The sequence below is a fragment of the Tursiops truncatus genome, chromosome 11 (genome assembly GCF_011762595.2).
Source record: "Tursiops truncatus isolate mTurTru1 chromosome 11, mTurTru1.mat.Y, whole genome shotgun sequence".
Lineage (NCBI taxonomy): Eukaryota > Metazoa > Chordata > Mammalia > Artiodactyla > Delphinidae > Tursiops > Tursiops truncatus.
The window spans coordinates 60,394,850-60,419,172 of NC_047044.1; the positions used below are offsets into that span (position 1 = coordinate 60,394,850).

General features: G+C 44.8%; 1 protein-coding gene and 1 pseudogene across 1 annotated transcript; one reads left to right on the forward strand and one right to left on the reverse strand.

The window, feature by feature from the left end:
- The first annotated feature begins 8,838 nt into the window (after window positions 1–8,838).
- LOC117314246 (serine/threonine-protein kinase Sgk1-like) lies at window positions 8,839–11,018 on the forward strand. Its single transcript, XM_033866643.2, has one exon. The coding sequence runs from the start codon at window positions 8,854–8,856 to the stop codon at window positions 9,649–9,651; it is 798 nt and encodes a 265-aa protein (XP_033722534.2). The 5' UTR covers window positions 8,839–8,853; the 3' UTR covers window positions 9,652–11,018.
- Window positions 11,019–11,856: 838 nt separating this feature from the next.
- On the reverse strand, window positions 11,857–12,644 carry LOC101316345 (proteasome subunit alpha type-3 pseudogene; annotated as a pseudogene).
- Window positions 12,645–24,323: the final 11,679 nt, after the last annotated feature.

Genomic DNA, 24,323 nt, shown 5'->3' on the forward strand with positions numbered 1-24,323 from the left:
GGCGCGGCGTCCGACGGGAAGACCTGCGCGACATGTGGCCAAAGGGGTGGGGCCTGGGCTGTCGCGAAACCCCGCTTTACGTAGAGCTACGCGCGGACGAGGGGCAGGGTCTGAGCCCGGGGCGGGGTCTCCTGATCCGCAGACTTCCGGCCGGTGCGGAAGGGGCGGGGCCGCGATCGCAGGTTCCACCTCTCTGGCACCGAATGGCAGCGGGCTGGAACTCAGAATGGGCGTGCCACAATTGGTTTCCTGAAAGGGAAGATTTTGAGTTTCTTGGTAAATCGCTTTTTGTTAAAGCAAAACAAACCCAGTATTCTGCTTAAGGATGGTTTTAATTGGGCATGTTTAGAAGGAATAAGTAACAAATATTGAACGCTTACTTGCCACGGGCTTTTACCTCTTTTAAGCCTTCATTTTACTGACTAAATTAAGTCAAACTCAGGCCCTTAGGATTTCACAGCCGAGTGCCATCCATGCTTCCTCTAGCTAATGCTATATTTTTATCATAGATAGTAGTTAATTCAATGAAAAATTTCATTGAGCGCTTACCATGTGTCAGGCACTGTTGTTGGCGTTTTGGGTACAACGGAGAATAAAACTGCTCCAAAGGATGTTACAGTTCAGTGAGACAATAAGCAGTGAATAAATAAAATATTAGAAATGATAAGCACTCTGCAGGTAATTAAGGTGACTTAATAAAAGTGATTTTGTGCAACTTTAGATTGCATGGTCAGGGAAGTCCTCTGAGGAAGTGACATGTAAACTGAGATCTGAATTACAAAGAGCCAGACCCGTGAAGAGCTTTAGCAGAAGGTAGAGGGTGCACTACCAGATCAAATGCTCCAGGGCAGGAACATGTTGGCAGGTGGAGGAATTTAAAAGCTGGTAGCTGGAGTTTGGTGAGGGAGGGGGGAGAGTCGTACAAGATGAGGTTTGAGAAATAGGTAGGGGTTGGATCATGTGAGGCTCTGTGAACCAGGTTTAGGAGTTTGGATTTTATTCCAAGTGGATTGGGAAAGCACGGAAAGATTTTATGCAAGGGAATGTCATGACTTGAATAAAATTTGGAAAAGGATTATTTAGTATTTTGATGTGGGTGGTGGTTACATAAGTGTATATTTATGTACGTCAGGTTGTACACTTAAGGGTTGTGCACCTTACTGTATAGAAATCATACTTTAAGCAAGGACAACAAGATTACTCAGTTTAGTGAATGGAGAGTGGATTATACACATGCACTCATGGAAGAGAAAGACCAGTTAAAAGGTTCTTGCTGCCAGGACCTCATAATGACTTTTCATGGACTCTAGGTACTTTTGCCTTCATAGGCCCTTTTCTCCAAAAAGCAGTATTAAAAATTATATTTTATGATTGTCTTGGTATAAAGACCAATATATTAATATTATACATTTTCTTTGACCTAAACATTTCTTTTTTCTTTTTTTAAAAAATATTTATTTATTTATTTTTATTATTATATTTTTTTGGCTGCACCGGGTCTTAGTTGCAACATGCGGAATCTTCATTGCTGTGTGCGGTATCTTTTTTTTTAATTTTTTTAGTTGTGGCATGCGGGATCTAGTTCCCCGACCAGGGATCGAACCCAGGCCCCCTACATTGGGAGCATGTAGTCTTAACCACTGGACAACCAGGGAAGTTCCTATTTTTTTCTTATAATTTAAAAATAAACTAAAATGTTTTTGTGGGCCCCTTAAAGTATGGTGGGGCCCAGGCATTGTGCCTGCTGTGCCTACTGGATAAGTCAACCCTGGTGTAATCCTGATGAGAGAAGTTGGTGTTTTAGGCATGAATGAAGAGATGGAAAGGGATAGATGCAGATCTATTTTGGAAGTGGACTTCATGATTGATTAGATGTGAAGGGCACAGGAGAGGGAACTCTCCCAACTTTTTGGCATGAACACTTGGGTGATGCAATTTACTTAGTCTCTGTCTCAGAAAGTCAGGAGGGAATACGTAAAGAAGAGAGCCTGAATTCTAGTGTTGATTCTGCCCAAGTCTCTGGCTGGTCGTTAAAGCATGAATGCATGAACTGTTCAGCTGAGGAAAGCAAAAAAAAAAAAAAAGAGAGAGAATTGAACTGAGATCTGAGCTGCCATCTACCTCATGTGAGAGAGAGAGGTTGTAGTTTGGGTCCAACCAATTTAATTGCCTGCTAAAATGAAAACATGAACATTTTTGGAGGATGCCTTAGTTCCTTGTACCTGCTGTAGGAAATTTCCACAAATTTAGGGGCTTAGAAAAACACAAATTTATTCTTTTACGATTCTGGGTCAGAAGTCTGAAATGGGTTTCACTGAGCTAAAATAAGAGTGTTGACAGGACCGCGTTCCTTCTGGAGGCTCTATGGGAGATTCTGTTTCCTTGCCTTTTCCACCTTCTGTATAAATGCCCATGTTCCTTGACTCATGGTCCCCTTCCTACATTTTCAAAGCCAGAAACATTGGGTTGAATCCTTCTTGTATTGATCACTTTGACTCTGGCTTTTCTTTCTGCTACCCTCTTTCACTATTAAGGACCCCTGTGATACATTGGGCCCACCTGGATAATCCAGTATAATCTTCCTATTTTAAGGTCATCCAGTTTGCAACTGTAATTCCATCTGCAGCCTTAATTCTCTTTTGCTGTGTAATATAACATATTCACAGGTTCCAGAAGTTTGGATGTTGTCATCTTTGAGAGGGCCATTATTCTGCTTGCCACAGAGGGATATAACAGAATCTAGAGTCTTCAAAACGTAACATTCATGATGTATAGGATACAGTTAAAATTATTCAACATGTGAAGAACATGGAAAACGTGAGCCCTTCTGTTTTTGTTTTTGTTTTTGTTTTTGCGGTACGCGGGCCTCTCACTGTTGTGGCCTCCCCCGTTGCGGAGCACAGGCTCCGGACGCGCAGGCTCAGCGGCCATGGCTCACGGACCCAGCCGCTCCGCAGCCTGTGGGATCTTCCCGGACCGGGGCACAAACCCGTGTCCCCTGCATCGGCAGGCGGACTCTCAACCACTGCGCCACCAGGGAAGCCCATGTGACCCATTCTGGAGGGAAAAGACAACAGAGGGCAACCTTGATATGAGCCATATGTTGAAATGATCAGACAAGGACTTTAATGCAGCTATTATAACTGTGCTTGTTGAGTTAAAGTAAAATATACTTGTAATGAATGAAAAGGTAGGAAATTTCAGCAGAGAAATAGAAAATATGGAAAGAACCAAATGGAAATTTTCAAATTGAAAAATACAATATCTGAAATAAATTTCATGGATGAGATTAAGAGTGGAAGAGAGATGATAGGAAAGAGTCTCTATACTTGAAGGTAGATCAACAGAAATGATCAAATCTGAAGAGAGGGAAAAAAAATTGGAAAAAAGGTAGTGAACAGAGCCTCAGGGACCTGTGGACCATATCAAAAGATAGAACATGTTACTGAAGTCTCGAAAGGAGAGGAGAGAAAGAGATAGGATAGTAAATATTTGAAGAAATAATACCCCCAAACTGTAGATTTGGTTAACCACATTTGGTTAAGATTCGGGAAGCTCAGCAAACCCTGAAGAGTGTAAATATAAAGAAAACTGCATTGGCTTATCATAGTCAAAATGCTGAAAACCAATGATAGCAAGAAAATCTTGAAAGCATTCAGAAAAAAAGTGACATCATATACAGGGGAACAATAATTTGAATGGCGATGGGCTTCCCATGAACTGTAGAGTCCTGAAAGCAGAGAAACAAGATTCTTAGAGTGCCAGAAGAAGAAAGCTGAGGGGAAATGACACCAGAGGAAATTCAGATCTTCAGGAATGAATGGAGAGTTTCAGAAATCGTAAATTGCTGCATAAATATAGAAGACTTTTTTCCCTTTTATTTTTTAAAAAATGCATCTGATTGTTAAAAGCAAATTTTAGAACATTGTGTTGTGGGATTTATGATGTATTTAGGTGTAATGTGTATATTACAACTATAGCGTAAAGGGTGATGGTCCTTCTGTCTGAAGAGATTCAATATTAACTCTAAGTAGGCTATGAAAGGTTAAGGATAGATATTCTAAGCCTTAGAACGGGAACTTTAAAAATAATGCAGAGGGCTTCCCTGGTGGCACAGTCGTTAGGAATCCACCTGCCAACACAGGGAACATGGGTTTGAGCCCTGGTCCGGGAAGATCCCACATGCCGTGGAGCAACTAAGCCCATGCACCACAACTACTGAGCCTGCGCTCTAGAGCCCGTGAGCCACAACTACTGAAGCCTGAGCTCCTAGAGCCTGTGCTCTGCAACAAGAGGAGCCACTGCAATGAGAAGCCCGTGCACCACAACAAAGAGTAGCCCCTGCTCGCCGCAAGTAGAGAAAGCCCGCGCACAGCAACGAAGACCCAACGCAGCCAAAAAAAAAAACTGCAGAGAAATAATACACTACCAAATGTAAAATGTATAGCTAGTGGGAAGCAGCTGCATAGCACAAGGAGATCAGCTCGGTGCTTTGTGTCCACCTAGAGGGGTGGGATAGGGAGGGTGGGAGGGAGACACAAGAGGGAGGAGCTATGGGGATATATGTATATGTATAGCTGGTTCACTTTGTTATATAGCAGAAACTAACACACCATTGTAAAGCAATTATACTCCAATTAAAAAAAAAAGGAAAGAAAAGAATGGGTTAGTTGGAAACCTTTAGGGTTTCACAATTGATGGGATGCTTGTGTAAACTATGATAGTGTGCCTAAAGTCAATAAAACTTACTTAAGCAACTTAAACATAGACTAGGATTTGGAAATATAAACATCAAGGTTTTATTAGTGGTGGTATCTGGATACATTAAAATATCTGGAAGCATGTGATTTTCCTATGACTTTTTTTCACTTAATTGTATCTTAATTGTAAGTATTGCATTTGTAATAAGGAAAACTAGAATTAATCTAAAAATAAAATTTACTGTAAAAGGAAAATGAGTAGGTTTGGGGGCTCTCGGTGATTAAAAATGATAATTCATTATAAACCAATTATTTCACTTCTGCTGGTTTGCTATGTTTTAATTTTATGCTTAGCTGTGAAAAACAGTTTGTTCCAATTAATTCCTCTTGCTGGACATTTAATTTTACTTCCCAATTAAACCCATATTATTGGGAAAAAAATAATGCAAAGAAGTATAGCTAAAAATCCAATAAATTAATTAATGTGGGATTTAAAAAGTTATTTAATCCAAAAGAAGGCAGAAAAGGAGGAACAAATGATAATAATTTTAAAAACCAGAGGGGAAAAATAAGATATATAAAGCAAGCACTTTAAAGGGACAGCACATAAATTATCTTCCTGAATAACGTTTCACATGGGGATTCGTAATTTCTAGAGCCTAGTAGTGCAGGTTCTTGTTGCAGCTCTGTTCCTACTCAGCTCTGCAGAACAAGGGTAAACAGAAAAACGCAATGCAAGGGGAAGTAAAGTGGATAGAATATAGAAGAATATTCTTGACTATGAGGAATTTGAAATATGCAATGGCTGGAGCACAAGAACATTTTGAATCCTCATCTCTGGAGAAAAAGCAGGCATCCCTCAGTGGTGTGCCCAGGAAAGTGGGAAAGGGATGGCTAGGTGTGGGTGTGGGTTCTCTCGATAACCAGCTACCTTGGGGAGGAGAGGAAAGGCAGAAAGACACCTGCCAGTGTAGGGTTCTGTTGTGAGCTAGCCTCTGGTAACCTTCCACAAGGTTCTCTACCAGCCCTCCTCTCTTTTTGCCCCAAAGGCTATGGATGCAGATGCCTCCAGGAGTCAGGCAGCTAATGGGAACATTTAAGCAGCCTGGTAGGTAGGCATTGTGGCAAACTGCATACAGAGCACTTGCTCCCTGTGGCAGAGACATTTACTGCTCACCCCAAATCCATAAGCTCCCCATTTCTCAGCTCCCTACTGGGGGAAATGTGACTAGTTCTGGCCTATAGACAGTCAGTGGAAGGAGCTGTGTCCCATCAAGTAGGAAGCATGTTAAAAGCTCTGGAGCAGCTCGATCTGAACAGCTGCTGCTCCCTGCTGATCATGGAGACCGTAAGTTAAACTAGAGCCATAAGGTGTAAGCAGCCTGGATCCCTGAGTCATTGCCAGGAGGAAAGCTGCTCCGGAGAGTTGCCCGACTGACCCTGGACTTTGAGTGAACAAGAAACAAATCTTCATTCTAAGCTCCTTCTATTTCATAGCCTAGCCTACCCTATACACTTCCTTTAAAGGCAGCAGTCACAACTCAGCTCAGACTCTTATTATCAACTGGAATGTTAGCCCAGTGTCACCAGATCTTCCAGTTTCTGCTAGATAAACCAGAAATAAGGATTTTTTGCTGAAAATTCTTAACATTTAAAAGTAGACGTTAGGGAGCTTCGCTGGGGGTGTAGTGCTTAAAAATCCTCCTGCCAATGCAGGGGACACGGGTTTGAGCCCTGGTCTGGGAAGTCCCACATGCCGTGGAGCAACTAAGCCCGTGTGCCACAGCTACTGAGCCTGTGCTCTAGAGCCTGTGAGCCACAACTACTGAGCCCACGAGCCACAACTACTGAAGCCCATGTGCCTAGAGCCCATGCTCTGCAACAAGAGAAGCCATCGCAATGAGAAGTCCGCACACGGCTGTGAAGTGTAGCCCCCGCTCGCCACAACTAGAGAAAGCCTGTGCGCAGCAATGAAGACCCAACACAGCCAAAAAAAAAAAAAAATGTAGACATTAGGGACTTCCCTGATGGCACAGTGGTTAAGACTCTGCATTCCCAATGCAGGGGGCCAGGGTTTGATCCCTGGTCAGGGAACTAGATCCCACATGCATGCCACAACTAAGAGTTCGCATGCCACAACTAAGGAGCCCGTGAGCCACAACTAAGGAGCCCGCAAGACACAACTAAGGAGCCTGCCGGCTGCAACTAAGACCCAGCACAACCAAATAAATAAATTAAGTAAATTTAAATAAAAAAGTAGATGTTAACTTGAAAAATAAAACCTTGTGTAGCCCAAATAAAACATTCCTGGGTGGGCTTCCCTGGTGGCGCAGTGGTTGAGAGTCCGCCTGCCAATGCAGGGGACGCAGGTTCGTGCCCCGGTCCGGGAGGGTCCCGCATGCCGCGGAGTGGCTAGGCCCGTGAGCCATGGCCGCTGAGCCTGTGTGTCCGGAGCCTGTGCTCCGCAACAGGAGAGGCCACAACAGTGAGAGGCCCGCATACCGCAAAACACACACACACACACACACACACACACACACACACACAAGAAAAACATTCCTGGGGGTCAGTTTAACCCTGGGGCCACTAGTTGCAACTCGAGCTCTGCATTTTCTTCCTTAGTGACTCATCAGTTCCCAAAGCTTCTGTTGTCACTCCTGTTCAGATGGGGCAGAGACCAGATCTTTGTATCACAGCTCCTGATGAGCTCAACAGATGCCTCCAACTCTGGGTTTCTCGCCCTGGTCTAACTTGTGGAGGGCAGCTCTTGAGTGCTAAGCCATGAGTCCTACCTGGCTCCCTATAGCCAGCACAGATAAATGCAGCCTGTAAAAGACCTAATGGTTCTTTCTCATGGCCTTGACCCCAGTCACCTTTTCCTGACATATTTCATATTCAACCTGAATGTTTCTTCATGGTTTCTGACCTAGTGATTTACTTTCCCATTTATGCCCTTGACCATCTATGGTTGTGCCCTTTGTACCTGACTCTCCATCCTGCTCCTCCTTTCAACCGTTTTCCTCTCAGCTTTTGTTTTACTCTTTGGAGGTTTGGATTCTGCCTTCCACTTCCCTGCAGGTTTGCTCTGGACTAGTCCTGAATTTTCAATGAATCTCATATATCTCAAATTCAACATGTTCCATGTTGAACAAACACTTTTCTATCCCAACTTTCCTATCTCTGTTAAAGGTACTACTGTCTTCCATGTCACAGTCTCAAACTGTTGATGTCACATTAACCTACCCATCTAAAACCAATGCAGTTATTTATTGAGTATTCATACTGTGTGCCCTATTCTAGGCACTGAGGCTACGACGGTGAACTAAAAAAATCTTTGCCCTCATGGAGCTTGCACACTATTGGGAATGGGCAGAAAATAAACAAATATATATTAGGTCAGATGGTGATAAATGCCATGGAGAAAAGTAAAGCAAGGTAACAGAACTAGGGAGTGTCATGATGGGGGAAGGGTGCTATTTTATATTTGGTGGTCAAGGGGACTTGAGTAGAAGTGAAGGAATGAGACTTACATACTTCCGGGGAAGACTGTTGCAAAGGCAAAGACACTGTGTGGAGGCATGCCTGGCATGTTTGAAGTCCAACAAGGAGACCATTTTGGCTGGAACTTGGTGAGCAAGGCAGAGGGTAATAGGGGCGGGTTACCCACCTCTCCCGTCTTTGTCTTCTGCTCTCTCTCCACCACTTCTGCCCTAGCTGTGACTGTCCTTTCCCCTCTGGACTGCTTCAGGAATTGTCTGACTCTACCCAGCACAAGCTGCCTGGATGAACCTTGGCTAAACCTGGACTCTGTGTTGGTTAATTTTATGTGTCAACTTGACTGGGCTAAGGGATGACCAGATAGCTGGTAAAACATCATTTCTTGGTGTTTCTGTGGGGGTATCTCTGGAAGAGATTAGCATTTGAATTGGTAGGCTGAGTGGAGATAACCTCCACCAATGATGCTGGTGGGCATCATTCAATCCACTGAAGGCCTGAGTGGAATAAAAAGGCAGAGGAAGGCTGAATTAAACCGGAGGAGGGGTAGGGAAGACGAGCACAAACTAAGAGATTTGAAGACAATGGGATGCAACCTTGCGGAGTTTTCAGGTCGGGGAGCGGGCGAGGGAACCTCGGGAGTCGACGATGGCCTGGGATGCCGACTCCGCACCGCCCCAGGGTCACGCCAGCTTTCATGAAACAGAGAAGGATGGGCCTGAACGACTTTATTCAGAAGATTGCCAATAACTCCTATGCATGCAAACACCCTGAAGTTCAGTCCATTTTGAAAATCTCCCAACCTCAGGAGCCTGAGCTCATGAATGCCAACCCTTCTCCTCCACCGAGTCCTTCTCAGCAAATTAACCTGGGCCCATCATCCAACCCTCATGCTAAACCATCTGACTTTCACTTCTTGAAAGTGATCGGGAAGGGCAGTTTTGGAAAGGTTCTCCTGGCAAGACACAAAGCCGAAGAAGCATTCTATGCAGTCAAAGTTTTACAAAAGAAAGCGATCCTGAAAAAGAAGGAGGAAAAGCATATTATGTCGGAGCGGAATGTTCTCCTGAAGAACGTGAAACACCCTTTCCTGGTGGGCCTTCACTTCTCTTTCCAGACGGCTGACAAACTGTACTTTGTCCTAGACTACATTAACGGTGGAGAGTTGTTCTACCATCTCCAGAGGGAACGATGCTTCCTGGAACCACGGGCTCGGTTCTATGCTGCTGAAATAGCCAGTGCCTTGGGTTACCTGCACTCTCTGAACATCGTTTATAGAGACTTAAAGCCAGAGAATATTTTGCTGGATTCACAGGGACACATTGTCCTTACTGACTTTGGACTCTGCAAGGAGAACATTGAACACAATGGCACGACATCCACCTTCTGCGGCACACCCGAGTATCTTGCACCTGAGGTACTTCATAAGCAGCCTTATGATAGGACCGTGGACTGATGGTGTCTGGGGGCCGTCTTATATGAGATGCTCTATGGCCTGCCTCCATTTTATAGCCGAAACACAGCTGAGATGTACGACAACATTCTGAACAAACCCCTCCAGTTGAAGCCAAATATTACAAATTCTGCAAGACACGTCCTGGAGGGCCTCCTGCAGAAGGACAGGACAAAGAGGCTTGGTGCCAAGGATGACTTTATGGAGATTAAGAATCACGTCTTCTTCTCCCTAATTAACTGGGATGATCTCATTAATAAGAAGATTACTCCCCCTTTTAACCCAAATGTGAGTGGACCCAGCGACCTGCGGCACTTTGATCCCGAGTTTACCGAAGAGCCAGTCCCCAACTCCATCGGTCGGTCGCCCGACAGTATCCTCCTCACAGCCAGCGTCAAGGAAGCGGCCGAGGCCTTCCTGGGCTTTTCCTACGCACCTCCCGTGGACTCTTTCCTCTGAATGGTCTTAGGGTTGGTTGTGAAGGATTTTACGGGCGTTTTTGAAATGTTTTAGTTAGCCTTTTGGCAGAGCTGCCAGCTGACAGGACATCTTAAAAGAGAATTTGCACATCCCTGGAAGCTTGCACATCTTGGCAATCTTATTGCACACTGTTTGCTGGAAGCTTTTCGAAGAGCACATCCTCCTCAGTGAGCTTGTGAGGTTTTCCTTTATCCTTCCTTCCAATGTGGTGCTATCTCTGAAATGAGCAGTAGAGGGCCGCCCCAGGCAGATGCAGTGGTCTCATTCTTAGGAGGACGCTGTTCGGAGAAGGAGCTTCTGAAGGTCTGTCCGGGCCGTGATAACGCATCTTATGAAACGTGCCTTTTCTGATGAGATCGTGTTAGCTCCAAAGTTCTTCCTGTTGCCGAGTGTTTCCGTTCTGTTTTTCCTTGTGGACTTTCCTGTGTGATCAGCCGTATGAGTGTGGTATGCTTGCTCACAGAAGGACTCAGTTATAAGCATCAATGTGACACTTGCAGGACACTACAACGTGGGACATTGTTTGTTTCTTCCATATTTGGAAGATAAATTTATGTGTAGGCTTTTTTTTTGTAAGATATAGTTAATAACTAAAATTTATCGAAAATGGTCTTGCAATGACTTGTATCCAGATGCTTAAAGAAGCATTGCTGCTACAAATATTTCTATTTTTAGAAAAGGTTTTTATGGACCAATGCCCCAGTTGTCAGTCAGAGCCTGGTGTTTTCATTGTTTAAAATATCACCTGTAAAATGGGCATTATTTATGTTTTTGGGTTTTTTTGTTTCTTTTTTGCATTCCTGATAATTATATGTATTGTATAAAGAAAGTCTGTACATTGGGTTATAACACTAGTATATTTAAACTTACAGGCTTATTTGTAATGTAAACCACCATTTTAATGTACTGTAATTAACATGGTTATAATAATGTACAATTCTTTCCCCCCCCCACCACACACCTTTTTTTGTGTGTGATAAACCAACTTTGGTTTGCAATAAAACCTCGAAAAAAAAAAAAAAAAAAAAGGCAGAGGAAGATGAATTTGCTCTCTCTGCTTGTGTTGAGACATCCATCTTCTCCTGACCTCAGACATCTGTGCTTCTGGTTCTCAGGCCTTTGGACTCTGACTGAATTACACTACCAGCTTTCCTGGTTCTCCAGCTTGTATGGAGCAAATCATGGGACTTCTCAACCTCCATAATCATGTGAGCCAATTCCTATCATAAACCTCCTCCTATATTTATCCCTGTGTATCCTATTGGTTCCATTTCCTCTGGACAGCTCTGACTAATAGACATCCTGTTTCTTTCCAAGGCACTACTCCCTAGCACTGAAAGCATTTCATAATCTGCCTTCAGCTGGCTTCTCCAACTTTACGTCGCCCCTAACTTCTGCCTTGCCCAGAGCAGACGCTGGGCTTTCCCACTGTTACTCACAGTTCTCTTCGCTTAGAATAGCTTGCACCTTCTCAGTCTCATAGGAGAAGCCTTACCCACTCCAAGACATCGTCCCAAGACTTCTTGGCCTGGTTTCCTATTTAGTTGTGTACTTGGTTGATTTTATCCTCCTAATTAGATTATAAATCCCAGGACGTATTTTACACATTTGTTTTTCCCTCTCCTCCAAGGCCTTGTACCCTGTTCTTGTTTTTTACAAGACAAAGATTTAATGAAAGTTGGTCAGTGGGTATGTAATAGTCCAAAGGGCTAAATAGTTAAATAGAAGTAAATGAAGTAAATGTTACATGTTATCATCATCTGATTCGTCTTCTTCCTTCGAAGATTCCTTGGCCTATTTCTCTGCCTCTTTCCTTATATCTTTTGGAACAATTCCATGTCTTCCGTTAGTTATTTCACCAACCCAGCTGAGCTCTAGTTCAAAAGCTTTATCCTTAACTTCATCGTGTACTATGTAAATTATTTTTGCAACTTCTTTAACAACATCACGGCAGGTCATTTCTTTCATCTGAAGCTTTTCAATTTCTGTCTTCGCAGCTTGCCTGGCTTTGCCAATGGCACAGCCCCAATAACCACATGAAACACCCGATGAGTCAATCATGTAGAGCTGTGCACCATCATCACACTGTAAGACCCTAACCAGAAACTGCAGCGAAAGGGTCTGACAGCACTGTAGAGTGTATAGGCATGTACATACACGGCCACTCTGTCTGCAAGATGTTTTAGTGGAAGGTTATATCCAAAGTTAGATCTAAACTTGGAAGCCTCTTCTCTTGCAATGTCTGCTAAAGAACGAGCATCTGCCAACAAACCTGCTAGTGCCATTCAGACATGCCGATCCACATTAAAAAGTCGTTTGTTAGGACCTTCTTCATAAAGTTTAGGGAGGACTAATTTTTCTACCCCAAAGACAACGCCATCTTTACATCTGATTCCAATAGCTGTACTACTATTTTCCGTAGCTTTCATAGCATACTCAACTTGAAAAACTCTTCCGTCAGGAGAGAATGTAGAGGCTGACAGGTCATACCTGGTGCCGATTGAGCTCATCGTGCTAAAACCACTGGGACGCCTAGGGCTTCAGGGTCTAAAGCGATCCCCCTCACCCTGTTCTCTTTCTGCTTGAGGAGTGTGGGTGGGCTTTTTCTTGCCCAAATCCAACCTCTGACACCAAAGATGCCATAGTTCCACTTCCTGAGTTAGAGACTGTTAATCAAAGGAGGGGCAGGTGAGGGCTTTGGCTAGAGATTTGCCATGTAGTGTTTCAAACTCGAACCCAACTCTGGACTTAGGCAAGAGAGCAGTCGGGTTGCTCATCAGGACAGGCTTGTTTGACAGCAGCAGGCTCAAGTTCTTCTTTTCCTTCTCACTTACCAGTTCAAACTTTTTAATGCTGAAGTGAGTTTGAGAAACAGCTAAAGGCCTGACCCCTGCCCCTGAGGAGTTTACAAATCTGTAGTTAATTGTGTGCTCTTGACAGGTATTGATAAGAATATAATTCAGCTGATTAATGTCTTTATGGTATGTCAGTGGAGAAATGAATAGTGAAATATTCTCTAACAGGCAAACCAAAGGGAAATGCAACAGCGGAAGGAGCTAGGGATGAACCTGTCACAGATCCTGGTCGAGTTATACTCTTTTCCACATTGACCTTGCCTTGCCTTCCCTGGGACCATCTCCTCCACCTTCTCTTTCCTTCTCCAAATCTTGCCCATCCTTCAAGGACCAGTTAGACCACTGCTCCTCCAGGAAGCCTTCCTGGATGACTCCAGACTCCATTAACCTGTTTTGAACACCAGGATTAATAACCTCTGCCACACAGTTTAGAACTTAATGATGTACTTAAACTCTTTGCTGCTGTTTTGTGTGATTTCCCAACTAAATGATAACTCTTTTGAATAATAATAATAGTAACAACATTAAACTAGCTAATATTTATTAAGCATTTATTATGAGCCTGGTACTTTGCTAATACTGGGTTGGCCAAAAAGTTCATTCGGGCTTTTCTGTAACATGAAAAACTCAACTGAACTTTTTGGCCAACCCAATATATCTATATAATTTATCTAATTTCATCTGCCCAACAACCCTATGGGGAAGTTCTATGATTATTACCATTTTACAGTCGAGGAAGCTGTGTTGTAGGATAATTTTCAAAAAGGGAAAATAATGACTCACACAAACATGAAGTGAACACATATCAAAGATTTTATGTATCTCACTAATTAAAGAGAAAAACCTGCAATTTGTTAAAACCAACTGAAAGGAGAATCTGAAGAGCAGACATTTATAGGCAATCAGGAATGCTGAAATGAAGTTGCTAATATGTTCAAAACTGGTTAATATTCTATGTGTACTAAAATTTGAAATCATCTTTTCTACTGGGCAGAAGCCAGTTTTATTTTATTTTTAAATTTATTTTATTATTATTGTTTTGAATGACTATTTAGCAGAGGGAGGAGATGGCCACTCTGGAAAGAACTGGTCTTCCGGCATGGGAGGCAGTAAAAGAGTCTGGCTATTAAAGGACCGGAGTAACAGAGCTTCTGTCATTCAGCCTGGACATCTATCAATGCTGAACAGGAGTAGCCATGGTGTTTTCTCTACAGCTGCCCCGGTTGGGCCTTACCCCTGGATATTTAGCCATGGAGCGTGTCTCACTGGTCCTCTTAGAAATCTGTGAGCTACTTAAAATCCCTTAACAAATTTGTTTTCTCTTTTTTTTGTTTTTGTTTTTGCGGTACGCGGAGCACAGGCTCCGGACGCGCAGGCTCAGCGGCCATGGCTCACAGGCCCAGCGCTCCGCGGCATGTGGGATCTTCCCGGACCGGGGCACGAACCCGTGTCCCCTGCATCGGCAGGCGGACTCTCAACCACTGCACCACCAGGGAAGCCCCTGTTTTCTCTTTTCTTCAGAAACCAATTTCATCTCACCTTTTATCTCAACGTTCATTTGCATTTCTATGGCCCCACATTATCTGCATTACTATCAGTTTTCCCAACTTGCAGAGCTATAAATGAGTCTAGTCAAAAACAATGAAAGGGGGACTTCCCTGGCAGCTCAGTGGTTAAGAATCCCCCTGCCAATGCAGGGGACATGGGTTCGAGCCCTGGTCCAGGAAGATCCCACCTGCTGCAGACGAGCAACTAGAGAAAGCCCACATGCAGCAACGAAGACCCAACACAGCCAAAACTAAAAATAAAGAAAATAAATTTATTATTATTATTTATTTACTATTAATTAATACTGGGTCTTAGAGTTCTTTCATACTTAGGTATTGAGCACAACACCTAGTGCATATTAGGTGTTCCATAAGTGTGGATTGGTTAATTGATGAGAGTTTTTGAATGATGGATTATAAAGCTTGTGGTAGATTGAACACTGTGACCAAAATATTTTCCATCTCTTTCACCAAGAGGGAGAGTCTAATTTCCTACTCCTTGAATCTGGAATTGCCTGTGACTTGCTTTGGCCAGCAAACATGTCAGAAGCGACAATGTGTCAATTCTGGAGCCTAGACTTCCAGAGACCCAGAAGCTTCCACTTTCACTGTCTTGGGACCTGCCCTTACTGAGTAAGAAACCTCTTCTCCAGAAGGTCTTCTTCTGGAGAGTCACATGGAGGAGAACCGAGGCACCCTGGCTGACAGCCCCAGTTAACCGTCGTATATGTGAGTGAGGCCACCTTGGTCCATCCTGGTCCACGTGACTGCAGCCACATGAGCAACTCCAGGTGAGACCAGCAGAAGAACTGCCCAGCTGAGCCCAGCTAAAATCGTGACCTCATAAATTGTTGTTGTTTTAAGCCTCTAAGTCTTGGGGTGTTTTGTTATGTGGTGATGGCTAAACTGATGCAGAGGTGTCAGTGCAGTCATAGAATGTCAGCCGGGAGCAGGGGACAAGTGTTTATTCTTTGGGGATGGAGACTACTCCCTGTGATTGAATTTCCTGGCTCAGCCGTCCTGCGCCCAAGCTGACTGGGACCCCTGTGCTGCTCCTTGACAGAAGTATTACTACCTGGGTATGTTGTTTGATCCCAAACCTTGTCCACGGAGAGGAGCCGCTTTGACGGGCTCATTGTCTGCACTGGGCTGGTGACTCATTAGAGCAGCGGGACTCCACCCTCTTCAAAAGAAGAGAAGCGACACTCTTCTAGGAACTTTACATCTAACAAGGACATGGTGTGTCCATAATAAAGTACAAAGTTAAACCTGTCGTTAATATCTGCCTCCTCCCTTCCCTCATATGTGTCATGTGACACTTTTACTTTCCAAACATCTTTCTACTTAGCTTGAGTCCCAACGTAGCCCAGTGAGTGAGAAGGACAGGTGAGGAGATCAAGAGATTTGCCTAGCACCACACAGAGCTTAAACGTGGGCCAGATCCCAGGCTTCCTGCTGCAGTGTCCAGTGGCCCAGTGCTGGGACTGCCTAGAGCTGGTTGCATGTGTAGCCCTGTCTCTCTGAGGGCCCTCAATCCAGGCGGTACATCCAGGACATATGTATGAACTCGAGATGATGTCAGGGTGGCAGTGTGGTGTCAGGGAAGACCTCCATTCAGTTCTGTTAGCTCCTTCAGCTGTGTGATCTCAGGCAGTCACTCAACCTTGCTCAGTCTCAGCTTCCTCATTTGTAAAATAAGATTTAAATTATATCTACCTATACTTAAAAAACCTGTATATAGTGGTTGCATCTGGAGTAAGGTATGGGGCTGGACATATGGGATAGTAGGAAGACCTACTTTTCTTTTTTGTTGTTATATTCACTGGTTTTATTTTTTTTTAATTTGTATTTATTTTTTGGCCACGCCTTGCAGCATGTGGGATCTTAGTTCCCCGACCAAGGATCAAACCTGTATCCCCTGCAGTGGAAGCGTGGAGTCTTAACCACTGGGCCGCCAGGGAAATTGTTTTATTTTTTAGATTCCACGTATAAGTGGTAACATACACTATTTGTGTTTCTCTGTCTGACTTACTTCACTTAGCATAATGCCCTCCAAGTCCATCCATGTTGCTGCAAATGGCAAAATTTCATTCTTTTTTATGGCTGAGTAGTATTCCATTGTTTACATCACATTTTCTTTATCCATTCTTCTGTTTTAATTTTTTTTTTTTGGCTGTGCCACGTGGCTTGCAGGATCTTAGTTTCCCAACCAGGAATCGAACCCGGGCCCATGGCAGTGAAAGCGCTGGGTCCTAACTGCTGGACCGCCAGGGAGTTTCCAATCCATTCTTTTGTTGATGGACAGCTTGGCCATTGTAAATAATGCTGCTATGAACACTGGGTTGCATGTATCTTTCGAACTAGTGTTTTCGTTTTCTTCGGATATATACCCAGGAGGGGAATTGCTGGATCATGTGGTAAGACGTACTTTTCGTTGTATATCTTTTTTACCATTCAAATTTGTAATTGTGATGATTGAGCTTATGTGAACTTGACTGGGCTACGATGTGCCCAGATCAGTAGTAAAACATTATTTCTGGGTGAGTCGTTAGGGTGTCTTCGGAAGAGATTAGCATTTGAATCAGTAGACTGAGTGAAGGAGATCGTCCTCACCAATTTAGGTGAGCATCTTCCAATCTGCTGAGGGCCTGAATAGAACAAAAAGGTGTAAGGAAGGGTGAATTTGCTCTCTCTACTTGAGCTGAGACATCCACCTTCTGCCTTCGGACAATGGCGCTAAGGAAGGGTGAATTTGCTCTCTCTACTTGAGCTGAGACACCCATCTTCTGCCTTCAGACAATGGTGCTTCACTGGGCGCTTGCATTCAGACCAGGAGTTATACCATTGGGCCCCAATTCTCAGCCTTTGGACTCAGACTGAATAACACTACTGGCTTTCCTGGGTCTCCAGCTTGCAGGCAGCAGATTGTGGGACTTCTTGGCCTCCATAACCATGTGAGCCAATTTCTATTATAAGTCTTGTCTTGGAAATTCCCCGGTTGTCCAGTTGTTGGGACTCTGCACTTTCACTGCCGCCGGCCCAGGGTTCAATCCCTGGTCGGGGAAGTAAGATCCTGCATGCTGCGTGGTGTGGTCAAAAAAAAAAACCAAAATAAATAAATCTTGTCTTATATATATCTCTATATATTCTATTGGTTCTGTTTCTCTGGAGAACTCTGATACAGTAATCGTAGGGCAAATGTTATTAATTCAGTAACAATGCTAATTAACCAAGAAATAAATTATTAGTTCATAATAATTCGAATTAGCTAATAATAAATACATCTAAAAAATGAAATTATGTCTTTCTCCAGTGGCGTACCTGGAAACTCCTTCCTCTACAGGACAAAATTATTTTTAGAAAGAATCATTCTTTTCTTGATTCACTTTTTAGCTTAAGAACAATTAGTAATTTTAAAATATTATTATTATTTTTGTGGTACGCGGGCCTCTCACTGCTGTGGCCTCTCCTGTTGCGGAGCACAGGCTTTGGATGAGCAGGCTCAGCGGCCATGGCTCACGGGCCCAGCCGCTCCACGGCATGTGGGATCTTCCCGGTCCGGGGCATGAACCCGTGTCCCCTGCATCGGCAGGCGGACTCTCAACCACTGCACCACCAGGGAAGCCCTAAAAATATTATTTTAAAAGATATTATTCAGATTCAGTGTAACATTTCATGTATGACCTGAAGTTTACACTTACCAAGCAAAAATATACCTTGCAGTTTGCAGTCATTATTTTTAATCTTAAACACAAGTAAAAGTTGGAAATGTCCACATAGAATGGCAGAGTTGGAGTTAGCCAAGGGCTATTTCTTTATAATTACCGTGTCTGGTCGTTGTCTATTTCCCATCTACTATTTAAACCCTGGAAGGTGTATTATCACAAAGGCTGGCTGGGCAAGGGCTTGGACAATTCTGAACTGTTACAAACTTCTCGCCAAATGAACAGGTATCATTGTTGAAAACACTGGGTATCCACTGCATACAGAATACTATGTTCATTGAAAGATAAGTAATGAAAGTGTGTTCATTTGAAGCTTACACATTTATTATCAAAACTCAACAGTCAGGCTTCCCTGGTGGCACAGTGGTTGAAAGTCCGCCTGCCGATGCAGGGCACACGGGTTCATGCCCCGGTCCGGGAAGATCCCACATGCCGCGGAGCGGCTGGGCCCGTGAGCCATGGGCGCTGAGCCTGCGCGTCCGGAGCCTGTGCTCTGCAACGGGAGAGGCCACAACAGTGAGAGGCCCGTGTACAGCAAAAAAAAAAACAAACCAAAAAAAACCTCAACAGTCATCACGGCAATTGTTTAGCACTTAGACCAACAAAAGATTTCCTTATAGAATATTTTATCATTTACCCTGTTTATTTTTTGGCCACACCACTAGGCTTGCAGGTTCTTAGTTCCTGGACCAGGGATGGAACCCAGGGCCCCGGCAGTGAGAGCGCCGAGTCCTAACACTGGACCACCAGGGAATTCCCTCACTGACTTTGTTTAGAATTGTCTATGCATGGGAGTTCCCTGGCGGTCCAGTGGCTAACAATCTGCGCTTCCACTGCAGGGGGCACGGGCTTGATCCCTGGTGGGGGAACTAAGATCCTGCATGCCTCACTGCGAGGCCAAAAAAAAAAAAAGAATTGTCTATGCATGAAGATAATAAAAACAGACTTTTAGTCAGTTTTATTGTTTTTAAATTCTCTGCTGACAACGATCCCCCTTGTTGCCTAACTCAGAGTGGACTACTCCCACAGCCCTGCTCTCCTTACAATGTCCTTGTTAAAGATCAAATGGGATAGTATCTTCCCGGGTCTCAAACTCAAATTCAAATGCTGCAGGGTTCAGAAGCACATATGTGAAGCGGTGTAAGTCACATAGCACTGTGCAGTCCATGGAAGACTGTAGAGGGTGTGTCCTGCCTAGAGGCGTTCACTGTCAGTTTTCCTTTCTGAGACATACCCTTCTGTGGCATAGGCTGACACCCTGTGACACCCATGAGTAACAAGCAATTCAGACTGAGGTCTGGGCTGATTTCAAAGCTCTTTCCACTATGCCATGGTAAAAATACCACCTTACTTTTAAACTAATTCATAGATGCGTACTGATTTATGTCCTAGGTAAGGACATAAGAAACAAGGGAGCCCTGGAGAAGTTGAGACCAGAAGCAGGTGGGATTTAGATGAGAAGTGAGTCTACTGGCCCCTGTGCTTACAGGAGGAGAGAAGGGGATGGACCGCAGTGACTGCAAGTGTGGCTCTGCATGAGGGAAAAAGGTGCGGGGCTCTTCTATCTGTGGGGTCCTCACAGTTTAACAGGGTAAGCATGCCACCCACAGGAGCATTTACAATGCAAAATTAGTTTTTAAATGACCAGAGAGATGTTTGTTGCAATTCAGTTTGTGATAGCAGAAAACGAAAAGCAATGTAAATATCCAAAACTAAGGGAACCGTTAAATAAATTATGCTGTATCCATTCATTGAAGGGATACTATTCAATCCTTAACAATAATATTTATTTCACAAGGAAAGAAAATCCCATTATCTATATGATGTGTAAAGAGGAGATTACAAAACAGTGGGTACAATCCAATCTCACTTTTGAGAAACAAAAACAAAAGATCTTGAAGGCTACACATCAAGGTATTAACAATAGTTATAATTAACAATGGCTAGGTGGAGGTATTCTGGCGGTTTAACATTTTTCTTATTTCTGCTCATCTGTGTTTTCTAATTTTCTAGAGTGAACACATCTTGCTTAGGTAATAAGGAAAACCCACATTTATTTATTTATTTATTTAAAAACATTTATTTATTTGGCTGCGCCAGGTCTTAGTTGCCAGCACTCAGGATCTTTTTTGAGGCATGCGGTATCTCTTTATAGTTGTGGCATGTGGGATCTAGTTCCCTGACCAGGGATCAAACCCGGGCCCCCTCATTGGAAGCGTAGAGTCTTAGTCACTGGACCTCCAGGGAAGTCCCCACAATTATTTGTTAAAGTGTGGTGAGAGTCAAGTGGACAGGGTCAAAGATTGTGTTAATAGGACTGAGCTAATCTGGAAGAGAACCTCGTAGGAGGCTGATGACTTTCCACCCAGGGTGAAGGAGGGTGAGAGGTGTTTGTGGGGGGGGGGGGGCGGGGAGGGGGGCAGATGGAAGGCAGGACCAGGAAACCTGGGATAGCTTAGGCACAAAGGAGATATCAGGGCCTCACACCTGCCATGCATATTGCCAGTTCCTTGACTGCTGGACTATGGTCATTTGCCACTCTGTCGTCACCTCTAGCATGGCCCTCCAGAATGAACTTCAAGCATAGATGAACTCTGGATGGGACTTCGTCCACTGAGGTCGTTTACACTCCAAGAGGCCATGATTCTATGAGCTCTGCCCAGTGGGAAGGTTGAAAAGAAATTGGAGGTGAATGCGGGTGGAGAAACCGACTATCAGCAGCTTTGGCCAGATGGTGGTGCTATAAGGCAGAGAATCAGAGCACAGCACGGTCGTCCCGGGTTAGGCGGGAACAGCCGTCTGCTCCTGGAAGGCCACCAGGGGGCAGAGGAAGGTTAAGAGGGTGCTGCTTCCGGAGGGCCTGCTGGAGTCCCCGGTGTACAATGCCATCAGCTGCCATTTGATAAAACGGATCATTGTAACAGTGAAGTGCCAGGGAAAAATCAGAATAATTCAAACAGGTGCAGATTTGAAACTAAATGCTCGGACTTCCCTGGTAGTGCAGTGGTTGAGAGTCCGCCTGCCATGCAGGGGACATGGGTTCGAGCCCTGGTCTGGGAAGATCCTACATGCCGCAGAGCAACTAAGCCCGGGCGCCACAACTACTGAGCCTGCGCTCTAGAGCCCGCGAGCCACAGCTACTGAAGCCCGCGTGCCTTGAGCCTGTGCTCCGCAACAATAGAAGCCACCACAATGAGAAGCTTGCGCACTGCAACAAAGAGTGGCCCCTGCTCCCTGCAACTAGGGAAAGCCCGCATGCAGCAATGAAGACCCAGCACAGTCAAAAATAAAAAATAAATAAGTTTATAAAAAAAGAAAGAAAAGAAAAGAAACTAAATGCTCAAAGGCAGTTCAAAGGACCCGTCTAAACATTGCCCTCAGCCCTCCCCTGCTCCCACATACACTACTCTCTGCTGTGAGCCTCACTCACCCACCATGCCTCTTCCTTCCCTCCCTGTGTCTTCCCTTCCTTCCCCATGTTCACTGAGTGCCTTCTGGGTGCCAGACCATTTAGCCAGAGCCTGGGGAGGAAGCCAGAGCCTGAGAGATCTTTTGAGCATGAGGTAGGAGGGAGCTAAGTGAGGGACAACGTGTGTGCGTAGGTGGGGGTGTGACTGGCAGACAGGACCACACTCCCAGGTCCTTGGGCTGGAAATGTGTGCCTGGTTAGAAGAACTGGGTGAAGCCCAGTGTCGCTGAAGGCTGGTGAACATGGAGGAGACTGGAAAAGATGGGGCTGGAAAGAGGGGACTGACCATGTAGTTTGCGTGTTTCTGAGACCATTGAAGGATTCCAAGTAGGTGACGGATATGATGAGAGTTATTTTTAAATAAGACCACACTGGATGGTGTGTGGAGGATAGCTAAGGGGTCACAGGCAGCCATGAGAAGGCCTACTGTTAGGGAGATATTGTAGTACAGAGGAGAGATGGCTGCAGCCTGGACACCATGTGTAGATGAAGAGAAGGGGACAGGTTTGGATTTATTTTGGAAGTAGACTTAGTAATTCATTAGCTGCAGAGGGATGGGGTAAGAGAGAAGGAAAGGTTGAATATGATTCCCAGGTTTCAGGCGTGAGCAATTGGATGGGTGGAGTATCATTTACTAAGATGAGCAATAATTAAGAAGGAACCGGTGGCGGTTAAGATCAATAGTTCAGTTTTCAGTTTTAAACAGGTTAAATCTGAGATGCCTAAGAGACATCTAAAAGGAGGCATCAGGAACTTCCACGGTGGTCCGGGGGTTAAGACTCCATGCTTCCAGTGCAGGGGGCACGGGTTCGATCCCTGGTCAGAGAAGATCCCGCATGCCTCGCGGTATGGCCAAAAACAAAAACAAACAACAGCAACAACAAAAAATAACAAAAACAAAAGGAAGCATCAGGTAGAAAGTTCCATAGACTAATCAGGAGCTCGGAAGGAAGATCTGGGTTGGACATCTACAATTGGGAGCCTTTGGTCTACAGAAGATGGAGTTAAAGCCATGGCAATGGGTGAGATCACTCAAGGAAATAGTACACGGAATAAAAGCAGAGGAATGTCAACGTTTATAGAGCAGATAAAGGGGGTGAGCTGAGGAAAGAGGCTGAGGAGCTACGTCTGGAGGAAAACCTGGAGTGAGGTGTCAAGGAGAAGAGGGAAGGAGAGTGTTGCAAGAAGGAGGGAGTGTTCATATTCAGCTGCTGAAAGCTAAGAGGTCGAGGAATAGAAGGAATGTCAAGTGTCAACTGATTTTAACAATGTGGTGTCTCTGGGAACCTAGGCTAGTGCAGCTGCCATGGGGCAATGGGAGCCCTGGCCAGCCTGGAGTGGGCTGAGGAATGAACGGGGCAAGGGAGGGGAGAGCCTGTGGAAAGGAGCAGAGAGCTAGGGAAGGAGCTGCTGGGTCAGCGGTCCAGGGAGCTTGTCTTAAGGTGGACAACAGTATTTGAATGCCAATGGGAGGACCCAGCAGAGTGAGAAAGAAATCTGACGGAGGAGAGAGAGGAAGGTCAGCTGATGATGTGCGGGAAGGGATGGGGTCCAGGCCTTGGCTTATGCTATTCCTGCTGCCTGCAATGCGCTTCTGAGCCTCACCACCGCCTTGCCACCTTGTATGGGTCCTTCAAAGACCAGCTCAGATGTCACTGCTTCTGGGACATCTGGAAGACAAACGTGGTCTCCACCCACTCACAGCATGTTTATAGCTGGATTATAGGTTTTATCATACATCGTCGATGACAGAGACTAACTGTCTGTATCCCAGCATTGTGTCTGGCACCTATACAGGAGGCCCTAATAAATGACTTTGAATGGGCGGCCAGATAAATGAATGGGTGAAGTGTCGGCACCCCGTACCACGGTAGTGGGGAAGGGCGATGTTGGTGATGGAGTGGAGTCCTGACAGTTCACAGACCCTCTCATATTATCTCTCAAGGAATCTAGCTTAAAGGATCCGCCCAATGTAGATGAAGAAACAGAAATCCACACAGCAAGCCTGGAGGTCAGAGGTGAAGAGAGCAGGACTGGGGCGGGGGCCAGGGGAGGCGCCTGAATTCCTCTCTCCCAGCACTTAGCGGGGATCCTCAGGTATTTTCTAATTAAGATGAGAAGAAGCAGCAGGGGCCCTCTGGAATGTAAACGTCAGATAAGATCAGCACCCCCTCCCCTCCAGGAAGCTTCCATTTTCTTTCTTCTAGGATGAATAACACATTCTTTCCCAGGAACTAGTTTCTGCCCCCTTTAGTCCCTGCAATTTATCCTCTTCCCTGGGGGGAGTGAATCTTTGCGTCCCTAGTGCTTTCCATGCCCCCTGCTTCAGCTCTTGCCTCCATCTTTTGGGTCTCTTTTCATCCCTTACGGCTTCCTCATCTTATACAGGGCCTGTGCTTCTGAACCTGGAGGGGGACATCTCACTTTAATCATAATATGAACATCTCTTGGATTGGGGCTTGGGGGGTCAATGACCCCTGCTGTGGGCTTCTCTATCCTCTCTCTTCCAGGATGGTAGAACAGGTGTCATCATTGGATCAATACACCTTTCGTTCAAATAATCAATTCCAGCCAACATATGGGACCAGGCACACCAAGT